A 16383-nucleotide genomic window follows, 5' to 3' on the forward strand; every position below is an offset into this window, starting at 1 on the left:
AAACAAAAGTCGCCTTCATACATATATATCCATATGAATGTATATTGGGCATATGTATGTCATAAAACATGTGTGTGACAAGCAAAAATGATCAATACTATGTGGAAAAATACAAAATTTTCATTTTGCGTATTGAAAAATATTTCGTTGTGATATTTATTGTTTTATAATTGCATCCGATCGATTGTAGAAATTATTATTTGCAGAATGGGTAAGGAATTTTCCAATTGAGTATTGGGAAGAGTTATATATATTGGAGTTAATTATTTATATTCCAATTAGAGTCATTATTGAAATCAACCTCTTATTATTGGTTGGAGTTTATAGCTTGCATTTTGGAAAATAGAAAATTTAATATAAATTGAGGAATCTCACTTTAAAATCAAATTAAAATATCGATAGCTGATTGCATTGAACTTGTCTCACTAAATCTAACCGAAAGTCAGCCAAATACAAGATAATATACGTAATTATGTATGAATAATTAAATTATAATTCAAAACGATTAAATACCAAAATCCAAACATTTTTCATGTTAATGCCCACAATATGCTTTTGGATTTGCCGTCGTGTAAATAATCAAAAAACTTTGTCACCTACGCAAACCGTCTCGACCAGCCTGATCTGAGCTACAGCAAAAATCACCTTTGTCTCATATTTTAAAAACGTAATACTTTTTAGCCGTGATTCCTACCTGAAGAGGAGGATCGCATTCTCTCTAGCAGTGGAATATCATTTATATCGAAGGGTTTCCCTTATCAATCCAGAAAATATTTCTTACCTGAAAAGAAGAAAAAAAAATAAACAAAAATATAAAATTAAGAAATATAATCTCCAAGGATTTTATCAATTTAATAGGATTCTGGGTTTAAGCTTAACTCAGAAATACTTAATTCATCTATCGACTTATGTAATCAAAGTCAGTCAATTTAAAAACATACAATCTTTTATTTTTATCTTGTTTAGGTGAGGGATGATATGGTTATGATTTATTTGTTTCCATATTCGTCATTGGGCCTTTCTGTTTATTGTTGGTATGAGATCACAAGAGCAAAGATTTCCATGTCGTGTATTGGCTACAACAGTTAGGATTTTCGATCATCCGCCCACCTTTGTCAAATATATATGTCTTATGTCTTATCTTCTCCCGGACCACATGGGTAAGGCAAGGATATCCCATCATTCTTTTAATTTTTCAATTCAAAACATGAATCCACCTAGTTGCGTCTATGTCAGTGGATGCGTCCATATTTCCAGGTTGATCGTTTGGCCTCACGATGCTGTAAATATTGTAACATATGGGACGGACATCCCTAAGACATTAGCATTGAGAGTAGATATATAGCATCTTCACAGCAGATCCTGTGTTAGCAAAAATGTTTGTATGGTGAAATTTGAAGAGAGTTGGATAAAAAATAGTAGGATGTGTGAAATTTGAAGACAATCGGACTCTTACAGCATATTTTTTAAGAGTTATAATTATTCAAAATTTTAACCCTTTGTTTGAGAGGCACTTGATGGAGTGGACCAAGACTATCCATTTTGGCACGAGTCCTAGAAAATTAGAGCAAAATGAGATTATATCTTCCCTTTTTGTGCAAAAAATATATTTTTGAAAATTTCGACCTTTTGTGGGAGATGTACCAAAAGGAGTGGACCGATATTGTCTTAACTCCAGAAATCGGGTTAACATAAATATTGGGATGTGTGAATTTTGATTGTCTTACAACAAATTTTATGAGAGCTGTAATTATTCAAAAATTTTGACCATTTGTGGGGGAGGTACTTGATGGAGTGGACCGATATTGTCCATTTTCACACCTGACCTAGCACTGACATAAATATAAGGACATGCAAAGTTGGTGCAAAAAATATATTTTTGTTTTGAAAATTTCGACCTTTTGTGGGGGAGGTACCAGAAGGAGTGGACCGATATTGCCTATCTCCGAACTCGATCCAAGTTTGACAAAAATATTACGATGTACCCAGTTTGAACCAAATCGGATATTCCCTTCGAGAGTTATCGTGAGCACCAGAGAGACGGGCGGACATCTCTAGATCGACTCCAAATGTTCTGAAACGGATTTGGTCCAAAGAGACCTAGGGTCTAAAACCGTTATTTGACTAGGCACGTATCAAATGTATATATCCTCTGTAGCTATATGACTGAGGGTATAAAAACACATTTTTTACATTAGCTTCATATTTGCTTCACCGAATCACAAATAAAGTGATTCGAATTAGAAGTGAAATATTTCGAATTAGTTTCTCGAAATTCTTGAATTCCAGTTGAATTTTTACAAATTACAAATAGAATTCTCGAACTACAAATGAATTGTTACATGGAACTACAACTATATCAATATTAAAATATATCGAGTTACATCTGAATAAGCTGTAGTTGAGGGCTAAAGCCCAATATTGGGTTAATCCAAATGGGAGTATATAAAAAAAAATTCTGCAGAAAGACTTTATAGTATAGTACATTGAGGACCCGATTCACCATTTGAGGTTTTTAAATTATTTAATACATTATTTAATAAATCGGCTAGATCAAATGGTGAACCCACATTGAAATACTTTTCCCAATAGAAATTGAATCCTTTATGTCGAATTACAGCCGATTTCACGATCGAAAATCTGGAAGAATAGGAAATCTGACCATTTTCAACACCAAACCTCCTTTATCCAAACTTGTTGGCCAAAATACGAACCTGTACATAATACATTGGGCCTTCTATTCCCATTTTTAACAGACGGGCGGACATAGCTTAGTAGCGCATGTCTCACAAAAATCTATCCTTCCGCATTTTTGTAGGGAATGTGGACAGGCGGATGTCAGACGAATATTGCGACTGGTCTTCACCAGTCCTCTTAAGCAAATTGAAAAGAAAACAATATGTGGTCAAACAGCGATATTTCACAACATAAGGGAAAGAGATTTGCTGATTAGCAACACTCAATCTCGATTATTTTTCAGAAACTATAAAAATATAGAAAAATATTAAAATAATCCTCCAAATTAATTTGGTTTAATCTGCAATCAATATCATGCTTTATGTTTGGGCTTTCGCGTCTGGACTCAACTTTTTCCATCATAATCCAAATGCATTCTTATCCATCGCCACCGATTTTTTGAACGTTCATTTTAGTAATATAGAAACAGTTTCAAAATCTTTATGAAATCATCAAAACGTGCGGAAAAATGGAAAATTATATCTTTTCGAATAATTTAATAATGACAGTCACTCAAAATATTAAAGACAAAATAAATTCAAAAGCCTATTTTGTTACAGTTCATAATTGAAAAAAAAAAGAAGTAAAAAAGCAGTAAGAAGCCGCGCCGAACTTTGAATACCCTCCACCATTTGGAACGAGTTTGGAACATTTAAAAAAATAACATTCGCTCAAAAAATTCTGTTAAAATCTTAAAAATACCGATTTTAAACCACTCCGGTGAATAATGTCTAATTTAACTTTCTATCCTTATTTTATTTCTAACAGACGGTCAGGCGGACGGACGGACGGAAAGGGCTAAATCGTCTTAGAATTTTACACTGGTCAAGAATATATATACTTCGTTATGTCTAAAACCAGTAAAGAAAGTCTTAAAGTCGGGCGGGACCGACTTTATGATACCCTACAACACTGCTAATTTAGTAGAGCTCCGCATAACAATAAAAAGTTTTTATGGGAGAATTCAATACACACTATGATTATAATTTAAAGTTCAAAGGACTACATATGCCGAAGCATTTGTATCTTTTAAATACGGACTTGTATTGCCCATTTGGTGCACAATTAATTTGAAATCGGGTAAAGATATATATGAGAGATATATCCAAATCGGAACCGATCTCGATAGAATTTGGCAAAGATATTTCTGAGCTGTATTTGATATATTTCCCTAAATATCATTGTTACGGAGTGTATATTACGGCTGCGGAGGACAAAAATAACAAATCGGATGTACAATATAAATATATGTGAGCTATAGTTATATCTAAACCGATTTCTTATTTTCAGGCTTAATTTGGTTGTATGTGCAAAATTCCATACAATTCGGGCTGATATTACACGTTTGATGCTATATGGAGCTATATCTAAATTTTTACCGATTATCTCCAATTTCAATAGGGCCAAACAAATGATTTGTGCAAAATTTCATCTGGATAGGGCAATAAATGCGAACTGTACGTTGTTTACAAAAATACATGGACAGACGGATGGACGGACATGCATAAATCGACTCAGAATGTGATTGTATGAAGAGCATCAAAAGGAACTATGGGTCTATCTCGTTTCCTTTTGCCTGTTACCAACAAATACACAGAGACATAATACCCTGGCCACCTTGTGGTGTAGGGTATAATGATTATTTCGATGAGTTACAAACGGAATGACGAACTTAATATACCCTCCATACTATATGTGGTGGAGGGTATAAAAGTAGTAGTAGCAGTAGTAATAAAGCAAACATAGTTGTCAGATTGGATTACTGTCCTACTTTATTTAGGCCATGGTTTGTACTTTCCAATCCCTATTTAAGGTCGGACAGGAAAACTACTTTGGGCAACTAATTGACAATAAACCTGGTAGTTTTTACTCTATTGTGATTTGACTTCATTTAAATTTTAAATCACAATATTTAAATTGACAACAAACTTAGTTGTCAGATGGGACCTTATATAGGCCTTGGTAATTTCATTCCAAAATATAAACATTTCTCTTGTCTCGATTGCTCCATATATTTCCCTTTTTTATATTGACCCTGAATTTTTGAGGGCAACAAAAAGAAAAAAGAATACTTTCATATAAGAGGTCATCTGTTTACCCCTTACCTTGAAGAGGAGTGAGTATGGATATAAAGCAATGCTTGTTTTATTTTCTTTTAAATATTTGAGAAGTCAAACGCACGAATAACAATAACAAAATGATTTTAAAAAATGATCCATTTTTCGGCCCCCTTGTGAACTGATCAATTGACGTCATTAATGGGCCCATTTTCTTGTTTATATCGGTTAGCATGTCCATAACACTTGTGTGTATTATTAATGTGTATGTGTGCATGTACATTTGCCTGTATGTATATACAGATAAACATTTCCCTGGCATTAAACTATAAACAACAAAATAATGGATTAATAACAAAAGAGTACATTTCTATTTTGTTGAAATAACAAAGATTATTGGAGAAAAGTTTTCATAGATTTTTCCTTCATAAAACTTTAGAAAGTAGAGAGAGGGAGAAATTTTAACATGCAGCATCGAAATCGAAAGTTTAAGATCTAATATGTATGTTTGATCCTAGGGTGCTGCATGCAGGCGGACCCATTCCGAAATGAACACTTTTCTGACATGTTTTATATATTTTAAAGGGAAAATTTAATTTTTTGTTCTTCGACATTCGAACTAGAATTTATAATCATATCTTGTTGTTAAAATATTGTAATGCAAGGTTTGAAGATAATGGTTGACATATTATGTACGTTATGATAGGTTTAATTATTCAAAAATTTGTCACTTTGTGGGGGAGGTACCAGAAAAAGAGAACAGTAGTAGATTTTGTGTAGTATTATCCTAAATTTTACTTTATTGAAAATATTGATCCGTTGTGGGCTAGGTATCAGAAGGAAAAGTTCGTTGTTTCCCGTTGTTACCTGATCTTGTGTTGGTAGAAATATTAGGAAGTACGAAATTTGAAGACAATAGGACTCCAATTTCACATTTTATAAAAGTTATTATTATTCAAAATGTTGACCCGTTGTGGGGGAGGTATTAGAAGGAGTGGACCGTTAATTCCGATCTTATTCAAAATGTTGACCTTTGTGGAGGCGGCACCAGAAAGTGTGAGCCATCCAATCTAATTGCCACTCCCTATCTCGTAATAGTTAAAATCTTGGGATGAGCGAAATTTAAAGAGAATCTGATCATATTGTATATGAGCGTTTTATATATTTCCAATTTTGACCCTTTGCGAGGAAGGTATTCAAAGGGGTGGCCCGATATATCCCATCTTCACATCAGATCTTGTTTTGATAGAAATATTGGGATGTGCGAAGCTTGAAAATAATCGGATGCTGATTTCGCATTTTATGAGCGTTTTGGTTATTCAAAATTTAGACCCTTTGTGGGGGAGGTAACCGCTATACTCTATCTTTACACCAGATCATTTTATGGTAAAATATTGGTATATGTGAAATTTAAAGAGAATCTGTAGTACATTCCGCATTTCATGAGCAATCATCACCAATGCCAACAGCAGCAGAATGAGTCTGCAATTGTTTGGGCACGTGAGAGTGTTTGTGTGAATGTATGTGTATGTGTGGTGATGGTGAAATAGGTCAATAGTCCGTAATTGTTGACAACATTTAACATTTGTTTTTTCTTTTCTTTTGTTTTCCATTAAAGAAATCTGAAGTCTGATCTATTTTTGGACATTAAAATTTGTTGATATTCAATCTTTGACATTTCGGTCAACGATTCTAATTAAAAGCAAATTCCAAGTGTCAATAGCATTTGATTGTATTTAAAAGTTACTTGTTTTTGGGGATAAATAATTGTGTGTTGAGTGAAAATGAAAAAGTTTTGAACACATCTATTTTTGTTGGTGATTTTAGTGGGTCAGGGTTGTCATACTACTACCTAAACAAAGACTAAACTAAAAGAACAAAAATAAGGCTGAAAAAACAACACTCTATGCTAGACGTCTTTGGTATCACAAGTAGGTATAAGTATATACTTATATATAATACTATACGTATAAAGTGAACAACGGAAACTATTAAAGATGCTAGATAATTGGAGACTTTTGTAAGCCGTCGCGGATCTTGGAATATCGATTTCGAAGATAAAATCCTCGAAATATTTGTCGTAGACAGGATTCGTGGCATTGATACCTAGACGCTCTCTTTTCCCTTAGTTAAGCTTCTGCATCAGCCCCACTAATATTACACTTCTATATTCCGGTAACTTGGATGCTTTCAGCCTGAAATGAGATTAAAATAATGTGTATCACAGATTCCCTAATAAATTTAACTTTATCTGAAGGATTTTATAAAGAGAGATATGAGATAAGTGATAATTTTTGGAAAATGTTAAAATATGTGTGACGTATCAGATATAGTCGACCAAAGTATTCCATTTTCTCACTTCATATAATACAGATAAAAAAAATATATGGACAAAATTACAAAAAACTGAACACTTATATCCAAATTTATTCGAAATCATAAATTCCATATTCATCTCAGGGTTCTGGTTGAAAATTGTGACGCTTTGTGGATGAGGTACAAGGAGAGGTTCGCAGATATATAGATATATGGTCTTCAAAACATATCTTCTGTTAGCAAAAATTTTTGTATGGGTGAAATTTGAGGAAAGAAAGAGAAAGAGAAATAAAGAGTTTTTCAAAATCTTGAACCCCATGTAGAGGAGGTTCTCTATAACATATCTTGTGTTGATGGAAATATTGAAAAGTACAAAGTCTGAATGGAATTGGATGTTAACTTCGCGATTTATGAGCTTAATGGATATTCAAAATGTCGACCCTTTGTGGAGGGGGGTACCAGAAGGAGTACACCGATATATTCCATCCTCAGACCAGACCTCAGGTTAATAAAAATATTGTGATGTGTGTTATTTGAAGTCAATCGGAATCTTACATCACATTTTAGAAGAGTTGTAATAATTCAAAATGTTGACACTTTGTGGGGGTGGACCGATATTGTCCATTTTCGCATCTGAACTAGCGCTGATGAAAATATTTGGACTTCCAAAGTTGCAGCAAAATAAAATGTATTGATTATCCTTTCTCTTATATGGGGGAGGTACCAGAAGGAGTTGAAACGGATTCGGTCCAAAGAGACCTAGAGTCTAAAACCGTTATTTCGATGAGGCACGTTTTGGCCGTATCAAATGATGCATGCCCCCTGTAGCTATATGGCTGAGGGTATAATTGCATATCCCTAACAAATGTAAATACAGCTTCAGACTGCTGTCATTTCTAAGCCACTCGTCCGACAGCTGTTAAAATTATTAGAGCATTCCAGCATTTGAATGCGAATGTCTCGCACCATCACTCGTTACCATGATATACGTAGCCGACGCCAAGGAAGTGGACAGAAGAACAGACGGAAACAGCAACATCAGCAGAAATGGTTCGAAAAGTAAAGTAGCGACTCGATCGAAACCCGAAAAAATGCTCGTGAGCTGAACATATCGCAATATTCCATTCGGAAAAATGAGCTTGGGGCGAAGCCATTGAAATTCCAAAAAGCGCAAGAATTTACACCGCAACAGAAAGAAAATAGACTCAAAAGAGCTAAAGAATTGCATCGCTTGGTCGAAAGTGGTGAACTGCCGAATTTGGTTTTCTCCGATGAGAAAACATTCGTAGTCCAGCAGTTTGTAAACAAACAAAATGATCGTGTTTACTCGCCAAAGCGCCGGCCATGGTGTGGGCCGCCATAACAGTCGACGGTCGCTCTTATTAATCAACCTTGGCAACAGAACAAATGCCGGATATTATCGCGAAAATCTTCTGTGGGGTGTATTAAAGCCTTGGGCACGCAAACATTTTGGCCGGAGACCTTGGGCATTCCAACAGGACTCAGCACAATCGCACTCCACACTCTCCAGATACCAATCCGTTGGACTATTGTGTCTGGAGTATTTTGGAAAGCAGGGTTGGCACTAAAAAATACCAAATTGTCTATCACCACATCACATTCGGACAGCGTGTGACTGTTTCATTGGCTATTTAAAGGCCATAATTCGTGCCAAAGGTGACCAATTCGAACGAAACTAAACTTATTCTAAAACTTGATGCTATTTTCGACATTTTTTGACATTTAAAAAAATGTAAAAATCATGGCGCTTGACTTTGTCGTAGTTTTTTTTTTCTTATCCTGTATATTGGCCTAATTTAAATGGTACCATATTTAGTACCTTTCATACCCATGTACCATGCTTTCTAGTTCGAATTTTCAAAAACCAAGCCAAAAAACAATTTTATAAAAAATACATTCCAAAAAATAAATTAGGCCAATTAAATATTTTCCCAAACATCAGTCATAATTTCCGCAATATGGCCTTCTTTCGCAGTGAATCTATGACATTGTGTCAAATTATCTTACACAGCGAATCGGCTTTTAATTGTCTCATTGAATTGGGTTATTTGGGCCAAGTGCAGTTTCGGAATATCAGCAATGAGCCTGGAGGCGGAGGTGGAGGCGGTACAAACAATAATCAATATATAACCGAAATTCGTAGATGCCATGAACTTCAACGGATGATCAACTATTTGGAAAAGGAAATACAAGCTTTCAATATAAATTTAGTTTTTTATCCCGATGTTGACGCAGAAGAAATACCAAAGGCAACGGACCTCAAGGATCTAGAGGCGATTGTAGAGCAGCCATTTGAAAACGTTATGAACATGGAACAAAATACTGGCAGTTTGAGAAAACAACGGAATTTGTTGCATGAACAGTTGGAAGTGTTGAAGGTTGCCAATCAATTTTTAAGCGGTGGCCAAAACAACGAAGCTGTAATGGCCTGGACGGATAGTGTTATAATGCAGTTGATCCACGATGAACTGAGACCAATGACCAAAGAACACATACATTTGTCCTTCTTTGCCGGCACCATTCCCATGGAGAGATTTCATGCCTTCGAAGTGATGCTGTGGAGAATAACTATGGGAAACTTTTTGCTCAAACATTTCCAGGTGGAATTTCCTCAAAACGATGTGGCCCGTCTATCGGCAGCAAGTGTGAAGAAATTTGTTTTCATGTTATTTTTTGTGGGTCGTGGCCTAAAGGCCCAGGTGGCAAAAGTTTGTCAGGGTTTTGGCATAAAACTTTTTCAATGTCCTGAGGCGGCCAAGGAGCGTCAGCAGGAAATAATGCAAATATCAGAAGATTTGCTGGATTTGGATAAGATTTTGCAACAATCTCAGAGTGAGCAGTACCGTATTCTACTAATAGCCGCAGCGGATCTGTATATTTGGAAGATTAAGCTAAAGAAAATTTTAATGGTCTACCACATCCTGAATCGCATGGGACGTGTGCGCCACTTGCATTTGGGGAAATATTTACAGGCTGAATGTTGGATACCCACAAAGCACATGGAGTCGGTAAGGAGGGCTTTGGCAAGAGGAGTACGTCGTTCATCGCAGGACAACAGCAGTTCCATGTTCATGCCGCTTTTAAATGTCGTCCATAAGCGATCTTTGGCGTCGAAAGAAAAGCCCACCTACTTTTCATTGAATCGTTTTACAAGGGGTTTTCAAAATCTTATCGATGCCTATGGCATAGCCGAGTATCAGGAATTGAACCCAGCTCCCTATACCATAGTCACATTCCCCTTCCTTTTTGCCGTCATGTTTGGTGACATTGGCCACGGTTTGATAATGTTCCTGTTTGGCCTTTGGATGTTGTTGTACGAAAAATCTCTGGAGGAAAAGCAACGTCTGGCAAGGACATCCAGTGAAATTTGGAATATTTTGTTTGCTGGGCGTTACATTATTGCCTTAATGGGTGCATTTTCTATCTACACCGGAATAATTTACAATGATTGTTTTTCGAAATCATTCAACCTCTTTGGATCTGCCTGGTCAATTAGCTATAATCAGTCGACGGTAATGAGTTCCCATGAATTGCAATTGGATCCTGCCCGGGTGGACAACTTTCGGGGTACCCCATATATCATGGGATTTGATCCCATATGGAAGGCATCCGGAGAAAATGCCATAACAACTTCGAATTCTTTTAAAATGAAACTTGCCGTTATCTTGGGTGTGTTTCAAATGACATTTGGCCTTATCCTGTCGGCTCTCAATCACATCTACAGACGCGACTTTGTTGATCTTCTCCTAGTTTTTATTCCACAATTTTTGTTTTTGCTTTGTATTTTTGCCTATTTGGTATTCCTCATATTCTTCAAATGGTCTAATTATGGTGGACATTTTGAACAGCCCTACAACTCGGCATGTGCCCCTTCCATACTTATAATTTTCATAAATATGCTCTTGATGAAGGGGCCTGAAATGCCCCCCGAAGGTTGTGAAATTTGGATGTTCGAATATCAGGACGTCATACAAATGCTATTGCTGGGCATTGCTCTCTTTTGTGTTCCGATATTGTTAGCCGGCAAACCCATTTGGTTTATGTTGCAGCAACGAAAAATACGGAAAATCAAAAATGAAGCTATTCGCCGAACTCGAACCCGAGATAATATATCAAGTATTCGAAAATCGTTGATTTACAATGTAGATGGTTCGGGATTCGTGTTATCGTCTCGCAAGAGCTTGGAAATCGAAAAACAAGATGTTAGCGAATTGTGGATACATTCGGGTAAGTTTTGAGTTGCTTTTCTACAGATGTGATACTTCCAATCCACCTCCCTTAAGGTATCCACTGCATAGAAAGTGTTTTGGGTGCGGTCTCTCACACAGCCTCATATTTGCGTCTGTGGGCCTTGTCACTGGCCCATGATCAACTTTCAAGCGTCCTCTGGAATATGGTATTGAAAATAGCTCTCACTGGCCGTTGGGGCTACATGAATAGTTTGCTGTTGGTAGTGGTTTTTGGTTTCTGGGCAATCTTGACGTTGGCCATATTGGTTGTTATGGAGGGATTGTCGGCATTTTTACACACACTACGTTTACATTGGGTTGAATTCCAATCCAAATTCTATTCAGGATCTGGTGAAGCATTTGCGCCATTTCAATTTAAGCGGAGTACAATGGCAGGTTAATGGGATTTAAAATCAATTGAAATTCAATAATGTTTTAATTGCCATTATAATATTCCATATAAATGAATCATTTAAATTTAAATTGAAAATTTTTAAAAACCAAAATTTTAGTAAATTTATCGCTAATTCTATGACCAAAATTTATTGTGGAAACGTTTTCAAACTTTGTTTCGAAAAATGTACTATCTTTGAGAATCGATTTTATTTATTATTTTCCGCTTCCAAACCGACATAATCCCCATGGGGAGTATGACCGTTTCCTGTGGAGATTATGTCCAAAGGCTTTAATACACCCTCCAGAATATTTTGCGATATTATTCGGTATTTATTCTAATGCCACGGTCGATTAATACGAACGGAGAGCGACCATTGGCTGTTATGGCGGCCCACACCATCACCATGGCCGGCGCTCGAGCTTTGGTGGCCAACCGAAGGTTCACATTTTCAGCTGACCTCAAGTAATTTAATAATTATAATTTAATAATTTTGTTAACTGCTGGAAAACGAATGTTTTCTCATCGGAGAAAATCAAATTCGGCAGTTCACTACTTTCGGTAAGCGAAGCAACTCTTTAGCTCTTTTGAGTCTACTTTCTTTCTGTTGCGGTGTAAGTTCTTGCAATTTTTGTTATTTCAATGGCTTTACGCTGAGCTCATTTGTAATATTTGCCGAATGGAATATTACGAGCCATTTTTCGACCACTGCGAGGCGGGTTTCGATCAAGCCGCTTCTTTACTTTACGAACAATTTTTGCTGATGTTGCTGTTTTCTTCCGTCCACTTCCTTGATGTCGGGCAACGCTACCAGTATTGCGGTAACGAGCGATGATACGAGACATAAAAGATTTATTCGCATTTAAATGCTGGAGTACTCTAACGATAGCCACTTGTGGTTTTCCATCCAAATGTAAAAAAATAACACTATCACGCTTGAATTCCATCACGAATAACTTTTTTTCTGGAAAATTCTCACCAAAATGCTTTTGTTCGCTTGTAAACAATATAATGAGCTGTCACTGGAATAATTTTAACAGCTGTCGGACGAGTGGCTTAGAAGTGACAGCAGTCTGAAGTTGGTTGCAGTTTTTTTCATCTCACCCTGTATACGCTCAATAGCAATGGTGTTTGGTGATCACGTACATAATGAATTAGCTCTTTTTTTTTAAAACTAGTTGTTGCCATAAACTAGTTCACTTTACAAAGGCAAAAAATGCATTCAAAAGACTAAAATTCAATTCATTCAATAATAATCATAACTGATGTGACTTTTGTCAATTCCTTGCAGATTTTATCTATACTTCCATTTACCGGTTCGATGCAATATCTTTTCCGTAGTAACAACTTGACCAATTCCTCCTCAATTGAAGTAAATGTCCCATCCTATCCAAAAACCTTGAAAAAATATCCACTCAACTTGCATTTGTTCATTTTCTCATATAAATTTTTAATGCCTAAATGAGTTTATGTAAATATGCCTTCTTAAAGCGCAAGAATAACAAAAGCACCGCACCGAACAAACTAACAAACAAACGAAGAAAAAATTGAATTATGTAAATTTTGAAATTATTCATTTCACACAATTAAAACACCCTTTCATCGTATTAAATTTACCTAATTTATTATTGCAAATTAAATTTTCGATGCTCCTCTTTTTTCTCAATTCTTTTCAATTTAAGGCATATAAATCATTCGCTTTTAAAGTACAACATTTTCAAGGTCAATTTCAAAAATAATTTGCTTCTTTTTCTCGTGTTGTTCGTTTTATTTTGTTTTGTTTTCTATGAAATACCAACTTTTCGCATTCACATTTGAAAGCGAACACACAAACACTTACAAAAGCACAGCGATACGAAACGAAACGGATATAGACACAGATAAAAATATAAAATTTGCCACGGATACAGTCATTACGCGCTGCCGTTTTTTCTTCGTTTTCTTGTGTGTATTTTTTTGCCATTTTCTCAAAAAAGTAAAAACAAAACATTGAAATAATTTAGGAATGAAAATAGAGAAAACGTAACCATACACAAAATATATCTCTTTAAGATTATAGAAAACTAAGAGAATGCTTTTGTAATTTAAAACTATAAACAAATTGAAAACTATTTGAAACTTGCTAAAGAATCTCAAATAGAAGAACATTGAACACACTAGATAAGAGAAAGATCGTATTTTAGTTTTGTCATTACTTTCGTGACATTTATGCTACCCTGTGTGAAACTTAAGTTGTTCAAATACAGAGTGAGACAAAAAAAACTGCAACAAAGACAAACGTCATAATTTTTACATTTTTTTTTTTTAATTTTATAATGAAAGCAAAAAATGTCGGAAATAGCATCAAATTTTAGAAAAATTTAGATTTGTTCGGTTTGGTCACCTTTGGTACGAATTATGAGTCAAAAACACTAATATCGATGAGACCGCTTATGACTGTATCAATAAAAGTTAGGGTGTAAAAAATAAGCCATAAATTAAACATAAGACCGCAAGGGATTGATATATAGAGATATACAGGGTGAGATGAAAGAACTTCAAACAACTTCAGAATGCCGTCATTTCTAAGACCTCGGGGTAAAGCCATTGAAATTCTAAAAAGTGCCAGAACTTACACCGCAACAGAAAGAAAATAGAGTCAAAAGAGATAAAGAGTTGCTTCGCTTGACCGAAAGTGGTGAACTACCGAATTTGGTTTTCTCCGATGAGAAAACATTCGTTGTCCAGCAGTTTGTAAACAAACAAAATGATCGTCTATACTTGCCAAAGAGGTCAGCTGAAAATGCGCACCTTCGGTTGTCCACCAGAACTCAAGCGCCGGCTATAGTGATGGTGTGGGCACCACCGATGTCGCTCTCCGCTCGTATTAATCGACCGTGGCATCAGAATATATGCAGAATATTATCGCGATAATATTCTGAAGGGTGTATTAAAGCCTTGGGCACGCAGACATTTCGGCCGTAGATCTTGGACATTCCAACAGTATTCAGCACTCGCCACCCAAGAATGGTTTCAAAATGAGGTTTCTCGCCTCATTTCTAGCGCACAATTGCCACCAAAATCTCCGGATACCAATCCGTTGGAGTATTGTGTCTGGAGTATTTTGGAAAGCAAGGTTGGCACTAAAAAATACCAAGGTGTCGACCATCTCAAGCAAGCGTTTCGCCGGTAATGGGCCAAAATACCGCAGAGAAACATTTGGGCAGCGTGTGACGTGTGGTTTCATTGGCCGTTTGAAGGCCATAATTCGTGCCAAAGGTGACCAATACGAACAAATCTAAACTTATTCTAAAATTTGATGCTATTTCCGAAATGTTTTTGCTTTCATTCAATAAAATATAAAAAAAAAATGTGAAAATTATGACGTGTGCTTTGTTGCTGTTTTTTATCTCACCCTGTAGAAAAGTACTAAACGGTACTAAATTTGGCACAATTTAAGCTACAATCCACAAATTTGCAATTAACATTACTGACGCAGTGTTGGATTGGGATGTAGTGAGTGTAGTGTTGGGATATGAAGTGGTTTTGGAAATTAATACTTTGGTATTATGTACAGGAATAGTAATCTATATATGTAAATGAGTGGAACAATGAGTGAGTAACTGATTTATCAACGTGCAAGCGAAACCGCTGGATGTTGGTGAGTGGGGATGAGATAAGTCTAGGTTTATTAAAATTCGTACTAGGAGGGTACTAAATGAACTAAACGTTACTAATCTTGTATTTTTTTAATTGGATGGAGCTAGAATTCTGAAATTTGGAATGAGGGCCGCTTATTAGGTTTGGGATAGGATGTACTCTAAACTAAACTCTAAATTTGTTAAAATTTCGTGTTATGCGGAGGTGGTCTTTGAAATGCGTACTAAATGTGAGAGTTGTACTATATGACACCAAATTGGGAACAATTTGAATTTGAGTGTACTTAAAGTTCAAATAACACTTCATTGTTACCATTTGGAAATAAGTAAGCGTTTAGAGGTAAAATTCTAGGAATAGAGATGAACTATTTTATTTATTTATTTATATATTTTATTTTTTTATTTTATTTTATTTATTTATTTATTTATTTTATTTTTTTTTTTTGAGTAACTATTTTAAGGACATGCTATATAATGTGTGTAATGTATTAAATAGTAGGGAGTGAAGGAATAAAGCTAGCTGTGAATGTTTGGCTTTTATATAAAGAGGTTGATTTGCAAATGTGAACCGAATTACTTAATGGTACGAAATGTGGTACGTAAAGTAGTAAACTAGCTAGAATTGTGCATTTCGGTATTACTTTACAAAGAAAGACAAATACAAAACTACAATACTTTTGTACCCAGTTTTAGAAGTTTTGTAGACAGAAAATTAATGACTTCCATACTCTTATATTTTTTTTTAATTTCGATTGGTCTTTAATTAAGTTCAAGTTATAACTTGAAAGAGAAATAGTGAATAGTGCTACAATGCATTATATTTAGTGTATCAAACATAAATTCACTCAATATGAATTCCTTTTCCGCATACGAAGTTGCGATCATTTGGTAGTTGACAAATAAACAAATAAACGAAAACCTGACCTTGTGGTGTATATTCGAATTGAATTAGCCGAAAGTCAAAAAAAAAACCTATTTTATAAACAAACTAG

The 16383-nt window shown here is 35.4% G+C and overlaps 2 protein-coding genes across 5 annotated transcripts in view; one reads left to right on the forward strand and one right to left on the reverse strand.

Annotated features, from left to right (window-relative positions):
• The window catches only part of LOC101899409 (RING finger protein nhl-1), a 146900-nt gene that overhangs the window by 101507 nt on the left and 29010 nt on the right, over positions 1-16383 (reverse strand). The window lies entirely within an intron of this gene.
• LOC131803969 (V-type proton ATPase 116 kDa subunit a 1-like) lies at positions 8970-11844 on the forward strand. Its single transcript, XM_059125989.1, has 2 exons — positions 8970-11357; positions 11414-11844. The coding sequence occupies exons 1-2, from the start codon at positions 9089-9091 to the stop codon at positions 11758-11760; spliced, it is 2616 nt and encodes an 871-aa protein (XP_058981972.1). The 5' UTR covers positions 8970-9088; the 3' UTR covers positions 11761-11844.

This window comes from Musca domestica, unplaced genomic scaffold, assembly GCF_030504385.1.
Source record: "Musca domestica strain aabys unplaced genomic scaffold, Musca_domestica.polishedcontigs.V.1.1 10, whole genome shotgun sequence".
Classification (NCBI taxonomy): Eukaryota; Metazoa; Arthropoda; class Insecta; order Diptera; family Muscidae; genus Musca; species Musca domestica.

What these genes read in the sequence shown, in the direction of transcription:
- LOC131803969 (XM_059125989.1), top strand. Translation starts at nt 9,089, where the DNA reads ATGGCCTTCTTTCGCAGTGAATCTATGACATTGTGTCAAATTATCTTA. An exon ending in CGAATTGTGGATACATTCGG is followed by an intron (nt 11,358 to 11,413) that starts GTAAGTTTTGAG and finishes ACCTCCCTTAAG; the next exon opens with GTATCCACTGCATAGAAAGT.